The sequence below is a fragment of the Phyllostomus hastatus genome, unplaced genomic scaffold (assembly GCF_019186645.2).
Source record: "Phyllostomus hastatus isolate PE091 unplaced genomic scaffold, TTU_PhHast_1.1 phas_scaffold_216, whole genome shotgun sequence".
Classification (NCBI taxonomy): Eukaryota; Metazoa; Chordata; class Mammalia; order Chiroptera; family Phyllostomidae; genus Phyllostomus; species Phyllostomus hastatus.
Window position 1 is genome coordinate 2,974,782 of NW_025334018.1, and position 21,079 is coordinate 2,995,860.

Consider the following 21,079-nt stretch of genomic DNA (forward strand, 5'->3'; position numbering starts at 1 on the left):
CCGCCTCTGCCCGAAAAGTTCCGGAAAACATGCCCCGCCCCTTTCCGGAAAGTCTCGGTGAGGGGACCCCATCACCCTGGTATCGTGAGAATGAGACCCCGCCCAGTGACGAGCTGTGGGTCTAAAGAAGAAAACCCCTAGGACGAAGACGGAGTACAAATGTAGGTATATTATCATATGAGAACCTATAGATCCTGTGATTCTGGTTCTCTGGGCTTAATATGGTGGCAGAATGTTTTGGGTAAGAGGGAGCTCAGGATTTTGGAAAAACAAAATTATATACTGCTTTCATTTCAGTATCACTTGCCATTATTGTTATACATTTCTGAGTCCACTAAAGGTTATTATGGAAATTTTCTTAAACTTCAGAAACTGAGAAACACTAATTAAAACTCTAATTAAAGATCAAACCTCGTGGTGGTTGCACAATTCTGAAAATGTACTTATAATTTAATTATACCAGTAAAACGAATGAATTTTGCGATGTGTAAGTTAAAGCCATCTTTATAAAAAGACAAACGAAGATTGCCAAAGTTAATCAACGATGGATATTTCTTTTCTAAAGTGTCAAGTGCTTAGGGCTGCTTAGGAGAGAGAGCGAGCATACATACCAATAGATACGCGTATTCTGCTGGTTCACAAGCTGGACATGAATGAAATTCCAAGCTTCTAGAGACTTCCTTGGCCTTTGGAAGAGTTAGGGTGATTCAGGTTAAAGTCAGACTGCGGTTAGGCCCATGATCACATCAATTTCACTCTTCATTTTGGCTGTGGATACTTTCATCCTGTTGGATTCTGTTTACAGACAGTATCAGATCAGGCTATTTAAATACGTAAATATTAGTTGGGAGTTCACTTGTAAAATGAAAGTTGAATGCATTTTTCCAGCATTGGAACATTCCTTCTAGAAATGTGGAAATAGTTCTGCGAGTCATTCATTTGTTCAAAACATAGGTATAGACTTATTGAACATTGACTATGCCCCAGGCACCTTCCTGGGCACTGGATCAATACATTAGAAGATAGTTAAGGAACTTGATTCTCCTTGATAGTTGTATATCTTTGTGAAATCACTTACCCAGCTGAGCCAGAAGTTTGTCCTGTATAAATTGGAAGGTATAATAATATACATTGTTCCATAGGTTTTATTGTGAAGATAAAATCACCTATGATAACATAAGTGAAAGTATTTCGTAAAATGGCAAAGTATTATACACATATGAATAATTACTATGGAATGAGTCCCTTACTGCCTTAGCTTTATTCGGGAAAATGCACTATTTGCAACTAGGAACTCCTTTCTGAAATGTTCTGAATTCTCCATTCCCTTGGTCCCTTCTTCCTGGTGTCTAGCAGCGAGGAGGATTAATTTTCAAGTTAAACAAGTAAATCTCAATCTACAGTTTTGTTTTGAGTAGTATAGCTCTAAGGGACGAGAAAGAGTTATTTACCTCACATTTAAAAAAATATTTTATTTATTTAGTTTTAGACGGGTAGGGTGAGAGAGAGGGAGAGAAACATCGATGTGTGAGAGAAACATCAATTGGGTTGCCTCTCGCACGCCCCCATTTGGGGACCTGGTCCGCAACCCAGGCTTGTTCCCTGACTCGGAATCCAACCGGCCACCTTTCAGTTTGCAGGCTGGCGCTCAATCCACTGACCCACATCAGCCCGGGCCCTTTAAATTTTCTTGCCCACAACTGACGTGCTAGCTTTCTGGCTTCATGCCACTCTAAAATAGGACAGCGCCTAGTGGTTGAAGTACGGTCTTTGACGCCCTGACGTCACGCACCGCGACTTGGGGGCGCGCACGTAAGTTGTTGCCGCTGGCTGACTTCCGGTGGCAGAGACGCCGAGTTTCCGCGGGAGCAGGCGCTGGTGAGAGTCGGGTGCTGTGAGGCGGGAAGAGGCAAGTGGGAGCTAGACGCCGGTCCGGAGGGTGACCAAGCTGAGGAAGTCGGGTCTGAGAGTTGGTGCAGGGTGTATGACAAAGTGGAATTGAGGCTGTCTAACTAGGAGTGGGGTCTTGAGCCAGTGCTCGGCGCCCAGATCAAAAGCACTGTTAGGACCCCTTTTTGAAATCTTTTCTCCGGAGGGCCTCGCGCAGGGGCTACCCCCGGATTTGCGTTCTTTCACCCTGTTGGTCTGACTTCAGTTCCCAAAAGGTGAGCCTGTTTAGAACTGCTGTTATCTTGCCAGGAGCCGAACCCTAAAGGATATTGGCTTTAAATAGCTGTCTTTTTCCCCCTTTGTTTTCTTTTCTCTCCGCCCCCCGCCCCACCCTTTTTCTGGACTTTAGTAATTCATCTGTGAGATACTGGACTCGCCTAAGCTACTGCCACTCCCCTTAACCCGCTCACCATCCTCCCTTATTGGGGGCAACGGAATCTTCTCGTGTTTATTGAGCTTTTAAGGGCATCGGTAGATTGGAGGCTGTGGGGAGACTTCTAGTGACGTGTATAAACTGAATTAGGGAGCTTTAAAACTAACCTTACAATTCAGACGCTTAAGAGTTAAAACTTTATTTTGCTGCCCTCTAGTCCAAGCTTTCATTGAGTGACCTGGTAGGTGTGTATTCATTCAGATTTTGAACATTGTCAGTGATGAGCTCACTGTAACACAAGGCAACTTTATTTTTGTACCTGTTTTATTGAGTAAGGTTTTTTTTTTTTTATAACAACTTTACATATAAAGCCTAACTCTAGGTCCAAATGCTGCATAAAATAAGCACAGAGTAGGAAGTTCACGCCCTCTTTCATTCATTCATTTATTTATTCTAGGAAGATTAATTGTCTGCAGTAGGGCTGACACTGCCCAGTCTAAGGGTACTAGTTGAAAGAGTCCTTTTCCTGATAAAGCTCATAGTTTTGTGGAGGGAGACAGGAAGGAGACAGACAGGAGGCAATCACAAAAGTGATAATTACTATAAAAGAGGTTTGCAGCCCTGGTTGGTGTGGCTCAGTGTGTTGAGCACTCGCCTCCGAGTGGGAAGGTCACAGGTTTGATTCCCAGTCATGGCACAAGCTTGGGGTGTTGGTGAGGCAGCTGATCAATGTTGCTCTCCATGTTTTTCAGGCACATTGATGTTTCTCTCCCTCTCTTCCTGTCTGTCTAAAAATAAATGAAACCTTTAAAGAAAAAAAGAGATTTGCAAACAGGTGCTATAAGCACATAAAAGAAGATACCCTCCAGTTTAGGTTAGTGTTGCCCTTAGCATGTGATAACTGGGATTGAAAGCAAGAGTCCAGAAGTAACATAGTACAGTAGGAATCTCTTGTTTACCTTACATAATTTCAGTGTGGCCTAATCTCTTTAAACAACCGTAGTTTGCTTTTGGATGGTTTCTGTTAATGGAAACAAAAATAGAAAGTATTTTCTGATCTAATAAATTACTACCTAATTCTGTAGGTGCTATTCTTATTTCATTTTATAACTGAAGAAACAGATTCAGGTTAAGTAACTTATACCAGGTCACAAAGCTGGCAAGAAGCAGATTTGGGAAACAAATCCAGGCAGTGTGATTCAGTTTGCTCTCAGCATCATGCTATTCTAACCCTCCTGATGGTAATAATAATAACTGACGCTTACTAATCACTTATTATGTAATTCTTTAAAAAAAGATTTTATTTAGTTATTTTAGACAAGGGGAAGGGAGGGAGAAAGGGAGAGAAACATCACTGTGTGGTTGCCTCTCATGTTGCCCCCACTGGGGACCTGGGCTACAACCCAGGTATGTGCCCTGACTGGGAGTCGAACCGGCAACCCTTTGGTTCGCAGACCAGTGCAAAATCCACTGAGCTACACCAGCTGGGGACACTTATTATGTGATTGCTATAACAACTCTATAAGGTAAAAAAATTGTTCTTCACAGTTGAGGAAACTGAAGTTTATAGAGATTAAGTCACTGAGCCAAGATCTATCCACTTGCACTTGATGGGTGATTGTACATTTGGTATAAAGTACTGCGTTCATGATTGAATGTAACTAAAAAGATATTTGAGGAAATATCGTAATTAATATGAAGGTGGTAAGAACTTGCTTTTATCCTTTCAGGATGGAACAACAGTATTAATTTTAAAATGTTGCCCAGTAAGAAGAGAAGAACTACAGTGACTGAGTTCCCACAGCATCAGGACAACCAGGAGGAAAACGACTTAGACCTGGAGTCAGCTGTTAAACCAGAATCTGACCAGATTAAAGACTTAGGGTCAGTGTCACTGACCTGGTGTCGAAGTCACGGTACAGCAGCTGGCCTTGAAGTTCAATCTGTGCAGGATGCAGGAAATCAGTTTGGTATGGAGGATCCATGTTTGAGCTCTAGGGTACTCACCCAGGACACAAATGCGCCAGTTCTAGAAGCTGTTGATGTGGCCATCTCTAAGGGCATCACCCTTCCTTCCTTGGAGTCTTCCCAGCCCCTTAACATACATGTTGATAAAGAAAAACTCCATGCCACTGGCTCAAGGAGGGGGAAGAAGTTGACACTCAGGCCCAAGCCAGTTACCCAAGAAGACAGAGGTGATCATCCCATCACAAAGGAGCCTTTTTCAGGGGAGCCTAGTGAAGAAGTCAAGGAAGAAGGAGGTAAGATGTATAAGGTTAGGTTACATTCTCCTTGTCAATAACAGTTTGGCATTGACTTTGTCTGCCACTGCACTCTTGGCGGTGCCTTTACGTTTTGTTTCTCTGAGAGGAGATACTGATTTGGTGTGGAATTGGAACTGCTCCTAAGGGTCAGCAGTGAACTTTATGAATGGGTGGAGACTTTCTTTTCTCCCATTCTTTAAATCTTCTGTGTCCTTTTCTTTCCATTCTCTACCCTTTCATGTCTGGAGGGATGAACTATGTATGACTTTTTGTGATTTTGTGGATATCCATGAAATGGGGCTTATGGAAGATGGGCAGTGGCTCAGAAGGAGAGACTACTTCCTGGGACATTGGGAAAGGCTTTACGGAGATGACATAATCCTTCAGACTTGAAGGATGATTAGCCATTTGACAGAACGACGGCATGGGGTTTCATAGCCCAACAATAGTCTTCTTGGAGGTCAAAGGCAGAAGAGGATGGCAATGTAGTTGCTCGGAAGAAGTGGTGAGAGGTGACTTCAGAGTGGTGGATTGTATTTACTTATATTTATTTGTTAGTACTTTTATTTTCACCCAAAGGCATGTTTATTGATTTTAGAGAGAGGGGAAGGGAGGGAGAGGGACAGAAACATTAATGTGAGACAAAAACATCAATCGGTTGCCACTCGAACACTCCCTGACTGGGACCGAACCCACAACATAGGCATATGCCCGACTGGGACTCAAACTCATAACCATTCAGTTTACAGGACAATGCTCCAACCAACTGAGCCACACTGGCTGGGCTGTTTAGATTGTGAAGGGCTTTGTTTTTCATGCTCAGGTGTTTGAACTTTTCCTGTAGGTGATAGCTAATTGATAAAGAAACAGAAGACATAGTTAGAACTTAGGAAAGCTTATAGTCTAGTTGGAAACACAAGATGTGTGTAACTCATTTGGAGCAAAAGTTGTTTGTGTGTGTGGTACAGGTAACTAGGATTTTTAAGACTGGAACCTGCAGGATTGCTAGGTTTTGGTAGGTTGTGGGGAAGGAGTGGAAGTGGAATTGCACACTCTGAAGACGTGTGGAAGTGCTGTGTTTGTGTGGGAGTGTATCAGGGCTTCAGATCGAAAGGGCAGACCCAGGTATTCACAGCTTTGCTGCTGTCCCCTTGAGCCCTTATAGGGGATTGGAGTAGGATGTTGACAGTAAGGACAGAGAAGAAAGAGTATATTTAGAGACATGACAGAGAAAGAACTAGTATTGCTTAGAGATTGCTACCATTTAAGATACTGGATTGAGGGATGGAGAATCATGCATGATAATGCAGAATATAGTTGAGGGGCTGATTATTGAATATTTTTCTTCAAGCTAAGTTGTATTTATGACATGAAGACAGGAACTGGAGGAAAATACAAGATTGAAGTGCTAGAGAAGGAATGGACAATTAAGTAGGGGTTGAAAGTCACTCAGCTATTGAGTGGAATCTAGAGTTTTTTTAAACAATTAAATTTATTGGGGTAACATTGGTTAATAACATGATACAGATTTCAGGTGTGCGACTTTGTAATGTGCCATCTGTCTGCTCTTGTCACCATGTATTTGAGCCCCTTTACCCTCTCGGCCCTACCCCACCCCTGTTCTCCTCTGGTAACCACCGTTCTGTTGTCTCTCTAAGAGTTTGTTTTTTGGTTTGTGTTTTCTATCCCATATGAGTGAAATCACATGGTTCTTGTCCTTTCCATCTGACTTACTTCCTTTAGCCTAATACTCAAGATCTGCCCATGTTGTCACAAATGGCAATATTTCATCTTTTTAATGGTTGAATAGTATTCCATCATACACGTACCACATCTTTATTCATTCATCCATCGAAGGACTCTTGGGTTGTTTCCGTATCTTGGCTATTGTAAATAATGCTGCAGTGAACGAAGGGGTGCATATATATTTACGAATAAATATTTTCAAAATTTTCCAGAAGAGGGATTGCTGGGTTAAATGGTAGCTCTATCCTTAATTTTTTGAGGAACCTCCATGCTGTTTTTCATGGTGGCTGCACCAGTTTACAGTCCCACTGGAAGTGCACTCCAGGGCTCCCTCTTCTCCCCATGTTCTTCAGTACTTGTTCTTTCTTGTTTTATTGATAGTAGCCATTCTGATAGTTGTAAGGTGGTATCTCACTGTGGTTTTGATTTGCATTTTCCTCATAACTAGTGATGTTGAGCATCTTTTCATGTCTGTTGGCCATCTGTATGTCCTCCTTGGAAAGGTGTCTATTCAGGTCCTCCACTAATTTTTTAATTGGATTGTTTGTTTTTGTGTTGTTGAGATGTGTAGAGATATTTTTGATTGTCAGTTTACAAATATTGAAGTGTAGATAAATAAAATAAACATTGTTTAGGATTATCTGTGATACCACTGTCCTTCATTAGAAGGGATAGTTGGAAGTTGATTCTATACCTTGCACTTTAATTGGAAGTACCTGTAAAAGAAGTACATTATGAGTGTCTATATAGAATCCTTTTTCCCCAATTCATTTTTTTTCCTAACTAGAAATATAACATACAAAAAAACAGAAGGAAGAGAGAGGGAAGGTTAAAAATTCATATATGTGCATTTTAGAAAATACTGAAAAAGTTTTAAAAAATTAAAATTGGATTTTTTTGGAGGAGCGCAGTTTCAGTGTCCTAGTTTTTGGTGGTGGTGTCAACCCTGTTTTTAGGACCGATGGGTTAGAAACTGCTGCACCTGAAATTTCTTTGGCTCCACTCCAGATGCTGAATGGGAAGAATATAAAACTGGAATAAAAAAAGGTTCTATTCAGACATATGTGCTGGGTGCCTGTAATCAGGAAACAGTAAAATATTTCCAAGATGCTGCTGAGTGTGAAATAGCTGAAAATGTTCCATATCCAGGTCAGAAAGGTGTCTTTACTGAAGCTCAGGGCTGCAGATTGTGTACCTCAGTGGGACAAAGTCTTAAATGAGCCAGTCCTGGATTACAGTTTTGGTCCCAAGGCTGTGTCTGCTCTGGGAACAATGCTGTGTTCCACATCCCAGTTTAAGGGTGTTGATAGCTTGCTTACATCCCCTTGGTCCAAGGAGAAGTAGATACCAAAAAGTGTGGCTCTGCTTTGGTCTCCAGTCTTGCTACATGCTTGAAACCAAGATCATTTTGCTGCTTTGGAAAAGACATATTATGAGAGGCTTCCATATCGAAACCACATCGTTCTGTGAGAAAATGCATAGCATGCCACCAGGTTCATAGCTTTGGCAAATGTTGGAAATCCAGAGAAGAAAAAGTATATGCATTTAGTATTGTTCCCATGAAACTAACGGATGCAACAGAACTGGTAAAACAGGCTTCTGATGTCACTGAAAAGCCTTACAGAAAATCTGGGAAGGAAGCATCCATGGGAAAACATATTCCTGCCCCTGAGGAAGGTCAGCCTGTCAATTTTTCTTTGATTTAAATGAAGGCAGGGAAGGAAGGGTTCATCCACAGGCGGAAATAGCAAGTCTTCTCCTCACCCAGAGCAGCCTCGGAAACCTCCTCAGCCTCCTGGACCCTGCTGGTTTTGCCTTGCCAGCCCTGTAGTGGAAAAGCGTTTGGTGGTCAACATTGGCACATACTGCTACCTTGCCCTGGCCGAAAGAGGCTTGTTTTGTGACCATGCCCTTACGCTGCCCGCTGCCAGTCAGTGGTGGACCTTTCAGCAAAGGTGGTAGAAGAGGTGGAGAAATATAAGGCTACATCGAGGAGGCTCTTTAAGAGTCGAGGAAAATGGCATTCTATTTGAGAGAAATTGTAAGAGCCATCACGTCCAGCTCCAGGTCCTTCCTGTGCCTCTCAGCCACTGCACCACCGATGACTAAATTCAAGATGCCTTTATTACCCAGGCACAGGAGAGACAGAACTGCTGGAAATCCGAGAGCACTCCGACTTCAAGCAGCTCTGTTTAATTGCACAGCCAGGAGCAGCATATTTTTATGTAGAACTTGACACAGGAGAGAAGCTTTTCCACAGAATTAAAAAGAATTTTCCTTTGCATTTCGGAAGGGAGGCCCTGGCAAGTTAAGCCGTCCTTAGCACTCCTGACAAGTCTGACTGGAGGCTGTGTCGGACTGGTTAGGGAGAGGAGGTGGCCCTGGCTCGCGCCTCCAGAAAGGCTTGGAGCCCTTTGACTTCACTGTGGATGGGCAAAGTGTTTTAAAGAATTTACAGTCTCCTATGGGGACTGTTCGCCTCTTTTTGGTACATTCCCTTGGAACCTGCTTATACCGAGAGGCCTAAAATTGAATATTTTTCAGAAAAAGTTACGTTCTAGGACGAAAACCCAATGTTAAAAGCATGTTTGTCATCCAGCTCCAAGTACTGCTTTGGTTTATTGACATTTTTTAAAATGTTTAAATTATTAAATAAAATCTAGATACTTTTCAAAAAAAGAAAAAAGAAAAATTGTCCATAATCTTACTACTCATAGTAGATTACTATTAAAATTTAGTGCATATTCTTTTTGTTTTACTTTAAGTAATGTTTTAGATTTCTGATCATGATTAATTGTGATAGAAAAGAAAAAAATCCAAGGGGTTACTTTGATGTATCAGCATTTTGTTACAGTTGATACCGTTCAGTCATTTTTCTAGACTGCAGGTGCTAGTGATGAAACCTTTCTCTGTATTGGCATTTAATAGAATTTTAATTGTTCTTTTAAAATTGATTTATATTTTCCTAATTTCTACTTTTTAAAACTTTGCCTTCTAAAAATGACTACCTTAAGCCAATTTCATCTTATAAGTAGTTGGTTTGTGGAGTTCTCAGCTAATTATTTTCATTTTACCAGCTTATACTTCTTAGGCGGACAGTAAAATAATTACATGTGTACTCTGAATAAGGCTTTTCCTTCTCTCTTTTACCCTTCTCGACTTCTCTTTCTAAGGTCTTTCAGCATTTAGCATATTGATAGAGAAAAGAAAGAGTGGAGTCCTAAGTTGAGACTTAAATTGAGAAGCAACGTGATGGGGTCAGAGAAAAGAAAGGTTGCAGAGAAAGGGAACATTTTTCTCTATATGGAGGTGGTGCAGATTATACTGTAGGGACAGTTTCAGAGTAGTTCCAAATATGTCTTAGGTAGCAAATGCATAAATGGAAGCTCTACCTACCAAAGTGAGCTTCTGTATTTTGCTTAGATGTAAAGATTCTGGTACGTTTGTTTAAAAAGTCATTTGTGTTAATTCAGTTTTTAAAATGTTGGATATCACTAAGTCTAAAAATCATTATAGATTGTTGATTAAATGAAGCCTCTATGCTGTTCCTTTTTCAATCCTCACCCAAGATCTTACGGGTGGAGAGAGAGAGAAACATCAATTGATTGCCTCCCATATACACTCCAGCCAGGGATCGAACCCACAACCTAGATATGTGCCCTGACCAGGGATCAAACCTACAGTCGTTTGGTGTACAGGATGATGCACCAACCAACTGAGCTACCTGGCCAGTGCTGTGCTGTGCTTTTTTTTTTTTTTTTTTTTAAGATTTTATTTACTTAGTTTTAGAGAGGGGAAAGGAGGGAGAAAGAGAGGGAGATAAACATCCACGTGTGGTTGCCTGTCAAGTGCCCCCTACTGGGGATCTGGCCTGCAACCCAGGCAAGTGTCTTATCTGGGATTGAACTGGCGACCCGTTGGTTTGCAGGCTGGCTCTCAATCCACTGAGCCACACCAGCCAGGGCTGTGCTGTGCTATTGATAGAAATTCCCACTGAAGAAATTTGGCTGAGAGGAACTTTTGATTTGATGGATTTAGGATTCAACTCCTTGTACAAAAGCCAAAGCCTTTAGGCTTTTTGACATTGTGTAGTAATCATGGGCTCTAGAGGTAAAAAAAAAAAAAAAAAGTAAGACTGAAGGTAAATACCATTATAGATTGTTTCAAACTTTTTTTAAAATAAAGGCTTTTTTTGTTTGTTGGCAGCAGGGGTCTTCCAATTTAAAATTATGCTTAACTTCAGTTGAAATTGCTAATATTGATGAGATAGCAGTTCACAAAAGTATAGGCTGTCTGTTTTGAATGGAGCTCATTGACAAATAACTTGATCTCTTTTTGAAAACAAAATCTAGTTCACCCTGGCTGAGTGGCTCAATTGGTTGGAGTATCGTCCTTTGCATTAAAAGATTGTGGGTTTGATTTCCACTCAGTGCACAAACCTGGGTTGTGGGTTCAATCTCTGGTCATATGGGAAGCAACTGATAGATGTTTCTCTCTCTCTTTCTCCCTTTCCTTCTTTCCCCTTTCTTCCCCCTCTAAAATCAATAAACATATCCTTGGGTTAGGATTTAAAAGAATCTTTTTTGACTATGCAATACACAAATGTGGAAAAAATTCATAAATACAGAAAATACATAGCAATAAATTAGGCACCCTTTCATTCTATCCTCTTATTCCTCAAGTTCTCTTCTCAAAAACAATCACTGTTTAATAATTTCTTGTGTATATTCTGTAGATTTTCTGTGTATTCTTTTTTCTATCACAGATTAATTCTGTTTACTTGGAATACCCCATTAATGTTTCTTTGCTTTTTTAATGTTCCACACTGCCCTCAAAAAGAATGATAGTACTCATGAAGAGTTGAGGTGAGAAAGAAGAAAGTTGTCTAGTGAACTGTAAAGCCAATATTGATAATTTTACAGTGATTTTTACTCTGATGCTCTGTAAAATTGATTTACAATGTCGGAAAGTTCAGGGCATTTCATAATGTATATAATTTATAGTTAATTAAATGTAATGTTAATGGTCATCAATATAAAGTGTCCTTTAGTCATCAGGACTATAACCCCACCCTGCAGTTATGAATCTGACTTTTCTGTAGAAAAAAAATGTGTAGGTCACAGTATAATAGAGCTAGGAGGGCGTTAGTAATTACGTACTTCAAGTCCCTGATGTTACAGATGAGTGAATTGGATCTGAGCTTATTTCAGTATTTCTCTTGGGATACTGCCCTAAGAGAGGAATACCTATGTAGTGTATGCATCATTAAATGAAGTTCTAACTAAAAAGGGACTTATAACAATATGCTGATTTCTGTAGCAGAGTATGACTGAAACTAGCTAAAATGTGAAGCAATGTTTGTGATTCTTCCAGGAAAACCTCAGATGCATTCTGGAGGAGAGACGTCTTTACAGCCATCAGGCAGCCACTCTGTAAAACCAGGAGCCCAGCCTAGGAAATCATCTCAGCTAGATATCTGTGCCTCTCCTCAAGGAAAGCCACTCAGGACTTCAGATCACCAAGCTGAGGAAGAGATAGAAGATGACGGACTATTTATTCCAATGGGTAGGCTTTCTTTTTCTTTCCTTTTTTATTTTTTATTTATTTACTTTTAGAGAGAAGGAAAGGGAGGGAGAAAGACAGGGAGAAAAACATCAATGTGTGAGTGATACATCGATTAGGTTGCATCTCACACACCCCCAATTGGGGACCTGGCCTGCAACCCAGGCATATGCCCTGCTGGGAATTGAACCTGTGACCTTTTGGTTCGAAGGTTGGCACTCAGTCCACTGAGCCACACCAGCCAGGGCCTTTTTTTTTTTTTTTTAATTAATTAATAAAACCTCTTTATTGAAGTATAAAAAGCAGAAAACTGCATAGGTTCTAAGATACACAAGTTCACTGAATTTTCAGTTTGAATACACCTGTGTAACCAGCAACCAGATCAAGAAACAGAATATTACCAGAACCCAAAAGTACTAACTTTCAATTATTACCAGCACTTTACCTGTGGGTAACCGTTATCCTGACTTCTAGCAGTGCAGATTGGTTCATCCATTTTGTATTTTTTATGAATGGAATAATGTATATGTACTTTTTGTGACTGCCTTTTTCCACTCAAAATTGTGCTTATGAAATTGGCCCACATTGTTGCATGTACTTATAAGTTGTTCACTTTCATTTCTATGTAGTATTCTGCTTTTTGCATATTCTACATTTTTCTTTATCCATTCAACTCCTAACGGGCATTGGGATCATTTCTCGTTGTAGGCTACCTCAGGTGCTGCTGTGAACATTCTACTATAGATCTTTTGGTGAACATACATACTTTATTTTCATTGAGTGGAATTAGTAGGTCATAGGATTAGGCCTCCTTAAAACTTTTTTGAACTAAAGTAAATAGACTTTATTATTCAACTTAACAAATGATTTTTTAAATGGTTTTTTAAAAGATTTTATTTATTTACTTTTAGAGAGAGGGGAAGGGAGGGAGAAAGAGAGGGAGAGAAACATCAATGTATGAGAGCTATGTTGATTGGTTGCCTCTTGCACGACCCCGGCCAGGGTCCTGGCCCTTTCAGTTCACAGGCAGGCACTTGATCCACTGAGCCACACTAGCCAGGTCTCAATTTAAATGATTTTAGATTTCTTTTAATGATTTCTTAAATGATTTTTCTTTCTTTCTTTTTTTTTATTGCAAATACTAAATCTGCATTACTATGTAGGTTAGAATTGGTAATGGCGGATATCCATATCTCATTTCTGAACTTGGGGAAAGGTGTTCAGTATTTCTCCATATTGTATGACTGTAGTTGCAGGCTTTTTATATATTGAGTCAAATTAAGAAATTTTTTCCTTTTCAGTTCTCGGCGGTGTGGCTCAGTGGATTGGGTGCAGCCTGTTGTGACTAAAACTGCTGTCACATATAGGTCTTTGATAGACATATGTTTTCGTTTTTCTTGGGTAAATAACTAGGAGTGGCATTGCTGGGTCTTAGGGTAAATGTATGACAAACTTTATGAGAAACTGCCACACTCTTTTCCAAAGTGATTGTACCATTTTGCATTCCCACCAGCAATGTATGAGATTTATAGCTGATCCCCATCCTTGCCAGCAGTTGTCAGAATTTTAAATTTTATTCATTCTGGTAAGTGTATTTCCTTGTGGTTTTAACTGGCATTTCCCTCATGAATAATGATTTAGAGCATAGTTTGATGTGTTTATTTGCCACTTATTGATCTTTTTTGGTGAAATGTGTGTTCTTTATTATTTATTTTTATTCCTTTTGTAATTACTATGTATCTTGCAGGACATACTTTGAAACTATGGACTTATCTTGTTTCTCCTCAAATTTTTGCCCACTAATTTTAGCATGCATCGTGGAATCACATGCAACAGTTACTAGTATGTTGTTTTAATGGTGATTTTTTCTATTTCTCTCATTACTTCAACATTTATTAATTGGATTTTTCTGTGGCCCATCTCCCTCATTGATTTATTTGTTTAGTTTTTTATATGAGCATGGACTCATGGATATTTACCTTACGATTTGAGTTATAGGGCAACCCTGTCATTATGGTGCTCACTGTTTTCAGCATCAGCTGTGGGGAGCTGCTTCAGCTTATGCTTTTATGGTGTATGTTTTAGTTTCATTTAAAGGAACTCTTTGCCTCATACAATGTCACAAAGTTTCTTTTTTCTTTTTTCAAGAAGTTTTACACACTGCCTTTAGGTACGTGATCCGTTTTGAGTTCATTTTTATAAAATGTGTGAGGTATAGCTCAGCTTCTTTTGTACATGGATGTCCAGTTGCTTCACCATTGTTTGTTGAAAAGATTCTTTTCCATTAAAAAAAAGTCACTTGTCCATATTTCTGTGGGTCTTTTCTGGACTCTTTTTTTGTCCATTGATCTCTGTGTCTAACCTTCACCAGTACCATATAGTCTTTTACAGTAGTAACCTAGGCTTACAGTCAGGTAGTCTGAGTCTTCTAACTATGCTCTTTTTTAAAACAAGATCATTGGGCTAGTCTCGGTTCTTTGCATCTCCATATAAATTTTAAAATTGGCTTGTCCTTTTCTTCAAAAATACTTGCTGGAATACCTGCTGGTAATGAATCTGGGAATCAGTTTGGGAAAGTTGCCATCTTAACAGTATTGGGTTTACATAGACAAGGTGTATCTCTCTATTGATAGGTCTTTTAAAATTTCAGCAATATTTCATAATCTTTAGTATATACATTTTTATATATTTTCTTATGAAACTACCTGAGTATTCTTTCTTACGCTAATGTCAGTTTTTCTTTTCAATTTCAAATTGTTCATTGCTAATATATAGTAATATAGTAGAGTTTAGTATATTGGTATATCTTGTGACTTTGCTATTAATTCACTTATTAGCTCTGTATACTTTTTAAATTTTTAAAAATTTGAACTATTTTAAATGTTCAAATTAGGTGCCACTTAAATTTATTTTATTATACCATCAATAGCTGATTAAAAAGAACCAGATATTTCTAGTAAAAAAATTTTTTTTTAATTTATTTATTTTTAGAGAGGGGAAGGGAGGGAGAAAGAGAGGGAGAGAAACATGGATATGCGATAGAAATATCCATCTCTTGCATGCCCTGACTGGGGATTGAACCTACAACCTAGGCAAGTGCACTGACAGAGAATCAAGCTTGCGATCGATCTTTCACTTTGCGGGATGAGCCCAACCCATTGAGCCACACTGGTCAGGGCTCTCTATATGCTTTTTTTTTTGTAGATTCTTTAGAGATTTATTACATAGATAATTATACCACTTTTAGGCAGGGTTTTTTTTTTTGGTTTTTTTTTTTTGCTTTCCAGTTTGTCTCTTCTTTCTTCCTTTCTGATTTATATTAATAGATTTTCAAATTTCAAAGCAGTTTTGTGTTTCTGGAATAAACCGTCCTTTTTGATTATGATTTATTACCCTTTTTATAAATTGCTGGATTTAATTTGCTAATATTTTGTTAAGAATTTTTTTTAAAGATTTTATTTTTAGAGAGAGGGGAAGGGAGGGAAAAGGAAGAGTGAAACATCCACATGTGGTTGCCTCTCAAGTGCTCCCTACTGGGACCTGGTCCGCAACCCAGGCAAGCACCCTGACTGGGAATTGAACAGGCCACCCCTTGGTTAGCAGGCTGGCTCTCAATCCACTGAGCCACACCAGCCAGGGCTTGTTACCAATTTTTGTGTTCGTGGTCTGTAGTTTTCTTGTGTTGTAAAGTCTTTGTATGATTTTGATATTAGGGTAATGCCGGCCACATACAATGAGTTGGGAAATGTTCCATCCTCCTATTCTTTTTTTCTTTTAATCTTTTTTTCTTTTAATCTTTTTTTAAAATTGTTGCTCTATTACAGTTGTCCCAATTTTCCCCCTCTGCCCATCCCACCTACCCCAGCTCCCACAGTCAATCCCCCATACTCTTGTTCATGTCTGTGGATTATTCATACATGTTCTCTGACTAGTCCCTTCCCTTTTTTCTGGAGATTTGATCTGTTCTTTCATTTGGGCTATGTTTCTTTGTCTTCTCATTTTGTTCTACATATTAGGTAGAACAGCTACATCTCTCAAGTTTGGTATAGGGGCCTGACATATTAGATGTCCTGTAGGTTCCAGTGGCACAGCTTCCCCTGTCACTCAAGTTGATACTCAAGATGTGGCCACCATCTGGGTTTTATACACACTTCTCTTATAGTTTAGCCTTGACTGCTGTTGGCAGGTCAATGGGAGGGATTTACCCAGGCTGATCAGCTCCAGAGACTAGTTGTGAACCCTTACCACCATCTTCCAACCACTGTGGAGGATCAGCTGTGCAGAGGCCCACTCCACAGAGCAGGACTTACTTCAGCAGGGCTCTGGTGCCAGCTGAGTCTGCCTTTTGGGTGTGTTGCCTGTGCAGGTGGTTCTCCAATGTGGCCTGTAGCAGTCCTTTGGGTATGCATGCTCTGGGGTTTCCTGGAATGTGCATACCAAGGTTAGCCATCACCTGTGTTCTGTCCAGGGCCACCTGGCATAAGCTACAAAGTGATTTGCAGATGGCTGCTACTTGTGCTTGGCTTGGAGGTCCACCAGCAAGGCCAACCTATGCACCAAAGCAGGCTGCTGCTACTGCCTGTCCTGGGGCCACTTAGGAAGAGGTATGGGGCATGCTGAGGCCAGGTACTGCTTGTTTGATAGGATTTAGGAAAATCTGAAGCATGAGCCAAGACAAGCCCTTCCTATGGGATAGCCATTGGAAACAGCTTAGGTGGACTGTGAAGTTGGGTGGGGCAGAGCCTCAGTGAATCATCAAGGTGGGACAAATGGTGTGAGCCAGGTTGATGGAGTCTCATATGGTGCCTGCCTGCTGGGTCTGTGGGAACAGGGCTCAGAAAAGGAACAGTGGCCTCTGCCAGCACTTTCATCTGAGAGAAAGGTGCCCCCCAGCCCCCCATCACCCTGATGCCAGACACTTCAGTTTCTCCCCATATGCTTCTGGTGGCTTTCAAGCTGCTGCCCCAGTGCTGGAACTCAGAAGGAGTGAATGTACGTCCATGTGTGGGCCCTTTAAGAGGAATTGCCTAGGACTCCAGTAGTTTCTGTCTTCCACAGCCTCAACCCCCACTGGTTTTCATAGCCAGAAGTTATGGGGCCTTCTTTTCCAGGCATTGGAATTCTGGGGTGGGGGGCCTGTTGTGGGGCTGGGACTTGTCACTTCCAAGATATCCCTTCCAATTTTTACCTGCCACACATGGGTGTGGGACCAGCCTGTGTGAATGTCTGCACCTCATGCCTGTCTTGATGTGGCTTCTTTAGTTCCATAGTTGTAGGACTTCCATTCAGCTTGATTTCTGATGATTTTGAAAAATGATTTTTCTGTAATTTAGTTGTAATTTTGATGTGGTTGTATGTGGAGGTGAGAGATGTTTACCTAGGCCACCATCTTCTGTTCTTTTATTTCTGATGCTGGTACTTTGTATCTTTCAGTTATTCTGCTAGTGGTTTTTCAATATTGGTCTTTTCAAAAGATAACCGTTTAGTTTCATTAATTTCTCTATTGTGTTCTATGTTTCATTAATTTTTGCTGTTGTCTATTATTTTCTCCTGTCTGCTCCTTTTGGTTTAAGTTGGTCTTTTTCTAGTTTCTTAAAGTAGAAGCTTAGATCACTGATTTGAAACTTATTATTTTCTTTTTCTTTTTCTTTTTCTTTTTTAGATTTTATTTATTTATTTTTAGAGAGGGAAGGGAGGGAGAAAGAGAGAGAGAGAGAAACATCAATGTGCGGTTGCTGGGGGTCATGGCCTGCAACCCAGGCATGTACCCTGACTGGGAATCGAACCTGTGACACTTTGGTTTGCAGCCCGCGCTCAATCCACTGAGCCACGCCAGCCAGGGCTGAAACTTACTATTTTCTAATAATAGTGTTTAATGTATCAGTTTCTCTTTAAGCATTGTGTTAGCTGTGCCCTTCGATGTAAAAAAAAATTAAAATTGAAATTAAAATTTTTAGGGAGAGAGGGAAAAGGAGAGAGAAAAGGAGAGAGAAATATTGATTTGTTGTTCCACTTATTTATGTGTTCATTGGTTAATTCTTGTGTGTGCCCTGACCTGGGATCAAATCCGCAGCCTTGGCATATCAGAATGATGCTGTAGCTGAGCTACTGTGCACAGATTTAGATGTTACAATTTATTAACTTGAGTTGACTGTATTTTCTACTTTCCCTTGGGATATCTTATTTAGAAGTGTATTGTTTCATTTCAAAATATTTGGAGTTTTTCCAGCTACCTTTTTGTTTCTGATTCCTAATTTAATTGCCTTCTAGTCAGACCATACTTTGTATAATTTCAGCCCTTCTATATTTATTGAAGTTTATCTTATGGCCCAGAATGTAATTTTATTGACAGTTCTTTTATTTCTTTTATTTCTATTAGAAAACAATATGTATTGTTTGGAGGGGTACTGCTCTATAAGTGTCAATTAGGCCAAGTTGGTGATAGCATTGTCCAAATCTTCTCTATAAGGAATCAAAAAAGGTAGCTTTAGTTGTGGATTGTGTATTTTTTTTATCAGTTTTTAGCTCTACATATTTAAAACTTTTTAGGTGCATATTTCTCATAACATGCTTTGATTGGATTTTGAATGTTAAAGCAAACTTACATTTTGGGATAAACCTTTTTGGTCATGATGTATTAGACTTTCTACATACTCTTTGATTCCATTGCCTCATATATTGTTTAAGGTTATCGTGTCTTTGTTTATGAGAAATATTTGCTATAATTCTCCTCTTTCTTTTTTTGTGCTGCCTTGTCACTCGTGGTTAAAGGGGCCATGGGTGAGGAGCAGACAGTCCCAGTTATGCGCAAGCACATGCTGTGGTGCTGCGGCCTGATCCTGAGTTGGGCTCAAAGGCAGCACATAATTTTCCTTTCTTATGATGTCTTTTTTTTTTTTTTTTAATTGATTTTAGAAAGAGAGAGGGAGGGAGAGAAACATCGATTTGTTGTCCCACTTATTTATGCACTCATTGGTTGATTCTTGTTTGTGCCCTGACTGGGTATCACCCCACAACCTTGGCATACAGAGGCACCCTCTAACCAACTGAGCTACTCTGCCAGTGCTGTGATGTTTCTTTCATGTGTCGGTATCAGGGTTATAAAGTGAGTTTATAAAACTGGACTTATAAAATGAGTTTGGGAGTTTTGAATTATTGTTTATTGTTAGACTGGTATTATTTCTTTCTTAAATGTTTTGTCAAAATTACCCAAGGGACCTATATCTAGGCTTGGAGTTTAATTTGTCAAAAGGTTTTTAAATTATGGATTCAATTATTATTTTTTAAATATCTTTTTTTTCCCAAAAAATTTTAAAGATTTTATTTATTTATTTTTAGAGAGGGAAGGGAGGGAGAAAGAGAGAGAGAGAGAAACATCAATGTATGGTTGCTGGGGGCTGTGGCCTGCAACCCAGGTGTGTGCCCTGACTGGGAATCGAACCTGCAATGCTTTGGTTCGCAGCCTGCGCTCAATCCACTGAGCTATGCCAGCCAGGGCTATATCTTTGTTTTTTGATATATTTTATTGATTATGCTATTACAGTTGTCCCATTTCCCCCATTCACTCCCCTCCACCCTGCTCACCCACTCCCACCCACATTCTCCCCCTTTAGTTCATGTCCATGTGTCATAATTTCTTTAGCTTCTATATTTCCCATACTGTTCTTACCCTCCCCTTGTCTATTTTCTACCTACCATCTATGCTACTTATTCTCCATACCTTTTGCTCCTCTCTCCTCCTCCCACTCCCCTGTTGCTAACCTTCCATATGATTTTTATTTCTGTGGTTCTGTTCCTGTTCTAGTTGATTGCTTAGTTTGTTTTTGTTTTTGTTTTAGGTGTGGTTGTTAATAATTGTGAGTTTGCTGTCATTTTACTATACATGTTTTTTTATCTTCTTTTTCTTAGGTAAGTCCCTTTAACATTTCATAAAATAAGGGCTTGGTGATGATGAACTCCTTTAACTTGACCTTATCTGAGAAGCACTTTATCTACCCTTCCATTCTAAATGAAAGCTTTGCTGGATAGAGCAATCTGGGATGTAGGTCCTTGCCTTTCATGACTTGGGATACTTCTTTTCAGCCCCTTCTTGCCTGCAAGGTCTCTTTGGAGAAATCAGCTGACAGTCTGATGGGAACTCCTTTGTAGGTGACTGTCTCCTACTCCTTATCTCTTGCTGCTTTTAAGATTCTCTCCTTATCTTTAATCTTGGGTGATGAAATTATGTTGTGCCTTGGTGTGTGCTTCCTTGGGTCCAACTTCTTTGGGACTCTCTGAGCTTCCTAGACTTCCTGGAAGTCTATTTCCTTTGCCAGGTTGGAGAAATTCTCCTTTATGATTTGTTCAAATAACTTTTCCACTTGTTGCTCTTCCTCTTCCCCTTCTGGTACCCCTATAATTCGAATGTTGGAATGTTTAAAGATGTCCTGGAGGTTCCTAAGCCTCTCCTCATTTTTTTGAATTCTTATTTCTCCATTCTTTTCTGTTTGGTTGTTTCTTTCTTCTTTATGGTCCACTCCATTGATCAGAGCCCCAGTTTTCTTCCCATCACTATTGGCTCCCTGTGTGTTTACCTTCATTTCATTTAGCGAGCTTTCATTTTTCATCTAATTTGCGACCAAATTCAACCAATTCTGTGAGCATCCTGATCACCAGTGCTTTGAACTGTGTGTCTGATAGGTTGGCTATCTCTTGGTCGCTTAAAAGTATTGGCTCTGGAGCTTTGATTTATACTTTGGTTTGAGCCTTTTTTTTTTTTTTTTAGGTCTGGTCGAGCCTGTTACGTAGTGAGGGGCGGAGCCTTAGGTGTTCACCAGGGCTCGGCAGCCCAGTTGCTGGGTTGTGACTGTATGTGGGGGCAGGGTCAGAGAGGGAACAGTGGCGCTTGCTCCTCTCTCTGTTGGATTTCAGTCCCTTCCGCTGCTTCCCCCAAGCTAACTGGGTCCTTCTCGTGCTGATTCCTGTGCGGGTGGACTTCTGTACGTTCTAGGACCCCATGGGTCTCTCCAACGCACTCTCCTACAAGGCTGGTAGTCTCCCCCTGTGCCTCAACCCCCACAGGTGTTTTCAGTCAGTGTCCCAAGGTTCTGTTTCCCAGTGCTGGGACCCTGGGTTGCGCGGTCTGTCTTACTGCCCAATTTCACCTGGTTTATCTGTGCGAGAATGTGGCCTGGACAGCCAGGCG

At 40.2% G+C, this 21,079-nt stretch overlaps 1 protein-coding gene and 1 non-coding gene across 6 annotated transcripts in view; one reads left to right on the plus strand and one right to left on the minus strand.

Moving 5' to 3' along the window:
• Window positions 1–24: 24 nt before the first annotated feature.
• Window positions 25–21,079, plus strand: part of GON4L (gon-4 like) — an 83,329-nt gene continuing 62,274 nt past the window's right edge. For 2 of the 5 annotated variants that reach the window (XM_045861738.1, XM_045861742.1), the window contains exons 1-3: window positions 1,859–2,165; window positions 4,054–4,584; window positions 11,707–11,898. In XM_045861738.1, coding sequence (XP_045717694.1) covers window positions 4,080–4,584; window positions 11,707–11,898 — 697 coding nt within the window. In that variant the 5' untranslated portion in view covers window positions 1,859–2,165; window positions 4,054–4,079. Of the gene's footprint in view, window positions 162–1,840; window positions 2,166–4,053; window positions 4,585–11,706; window positions 11,899–21,079 lie in introns of those variants that run through there. The other 3 variants (XM_045861740.1, XM_045861741.1, XM_045861739.1) reach the window with 3 other exon arrangements.
• LOC123804899 lies at window positions 18,646–18,758 on the minus strand. Its single transcript, XR_006783250.1, has one exon. It is a non-coding gene; the product is annotated as a small nucleolar RNA SNORA76 (small nucleolar RNA).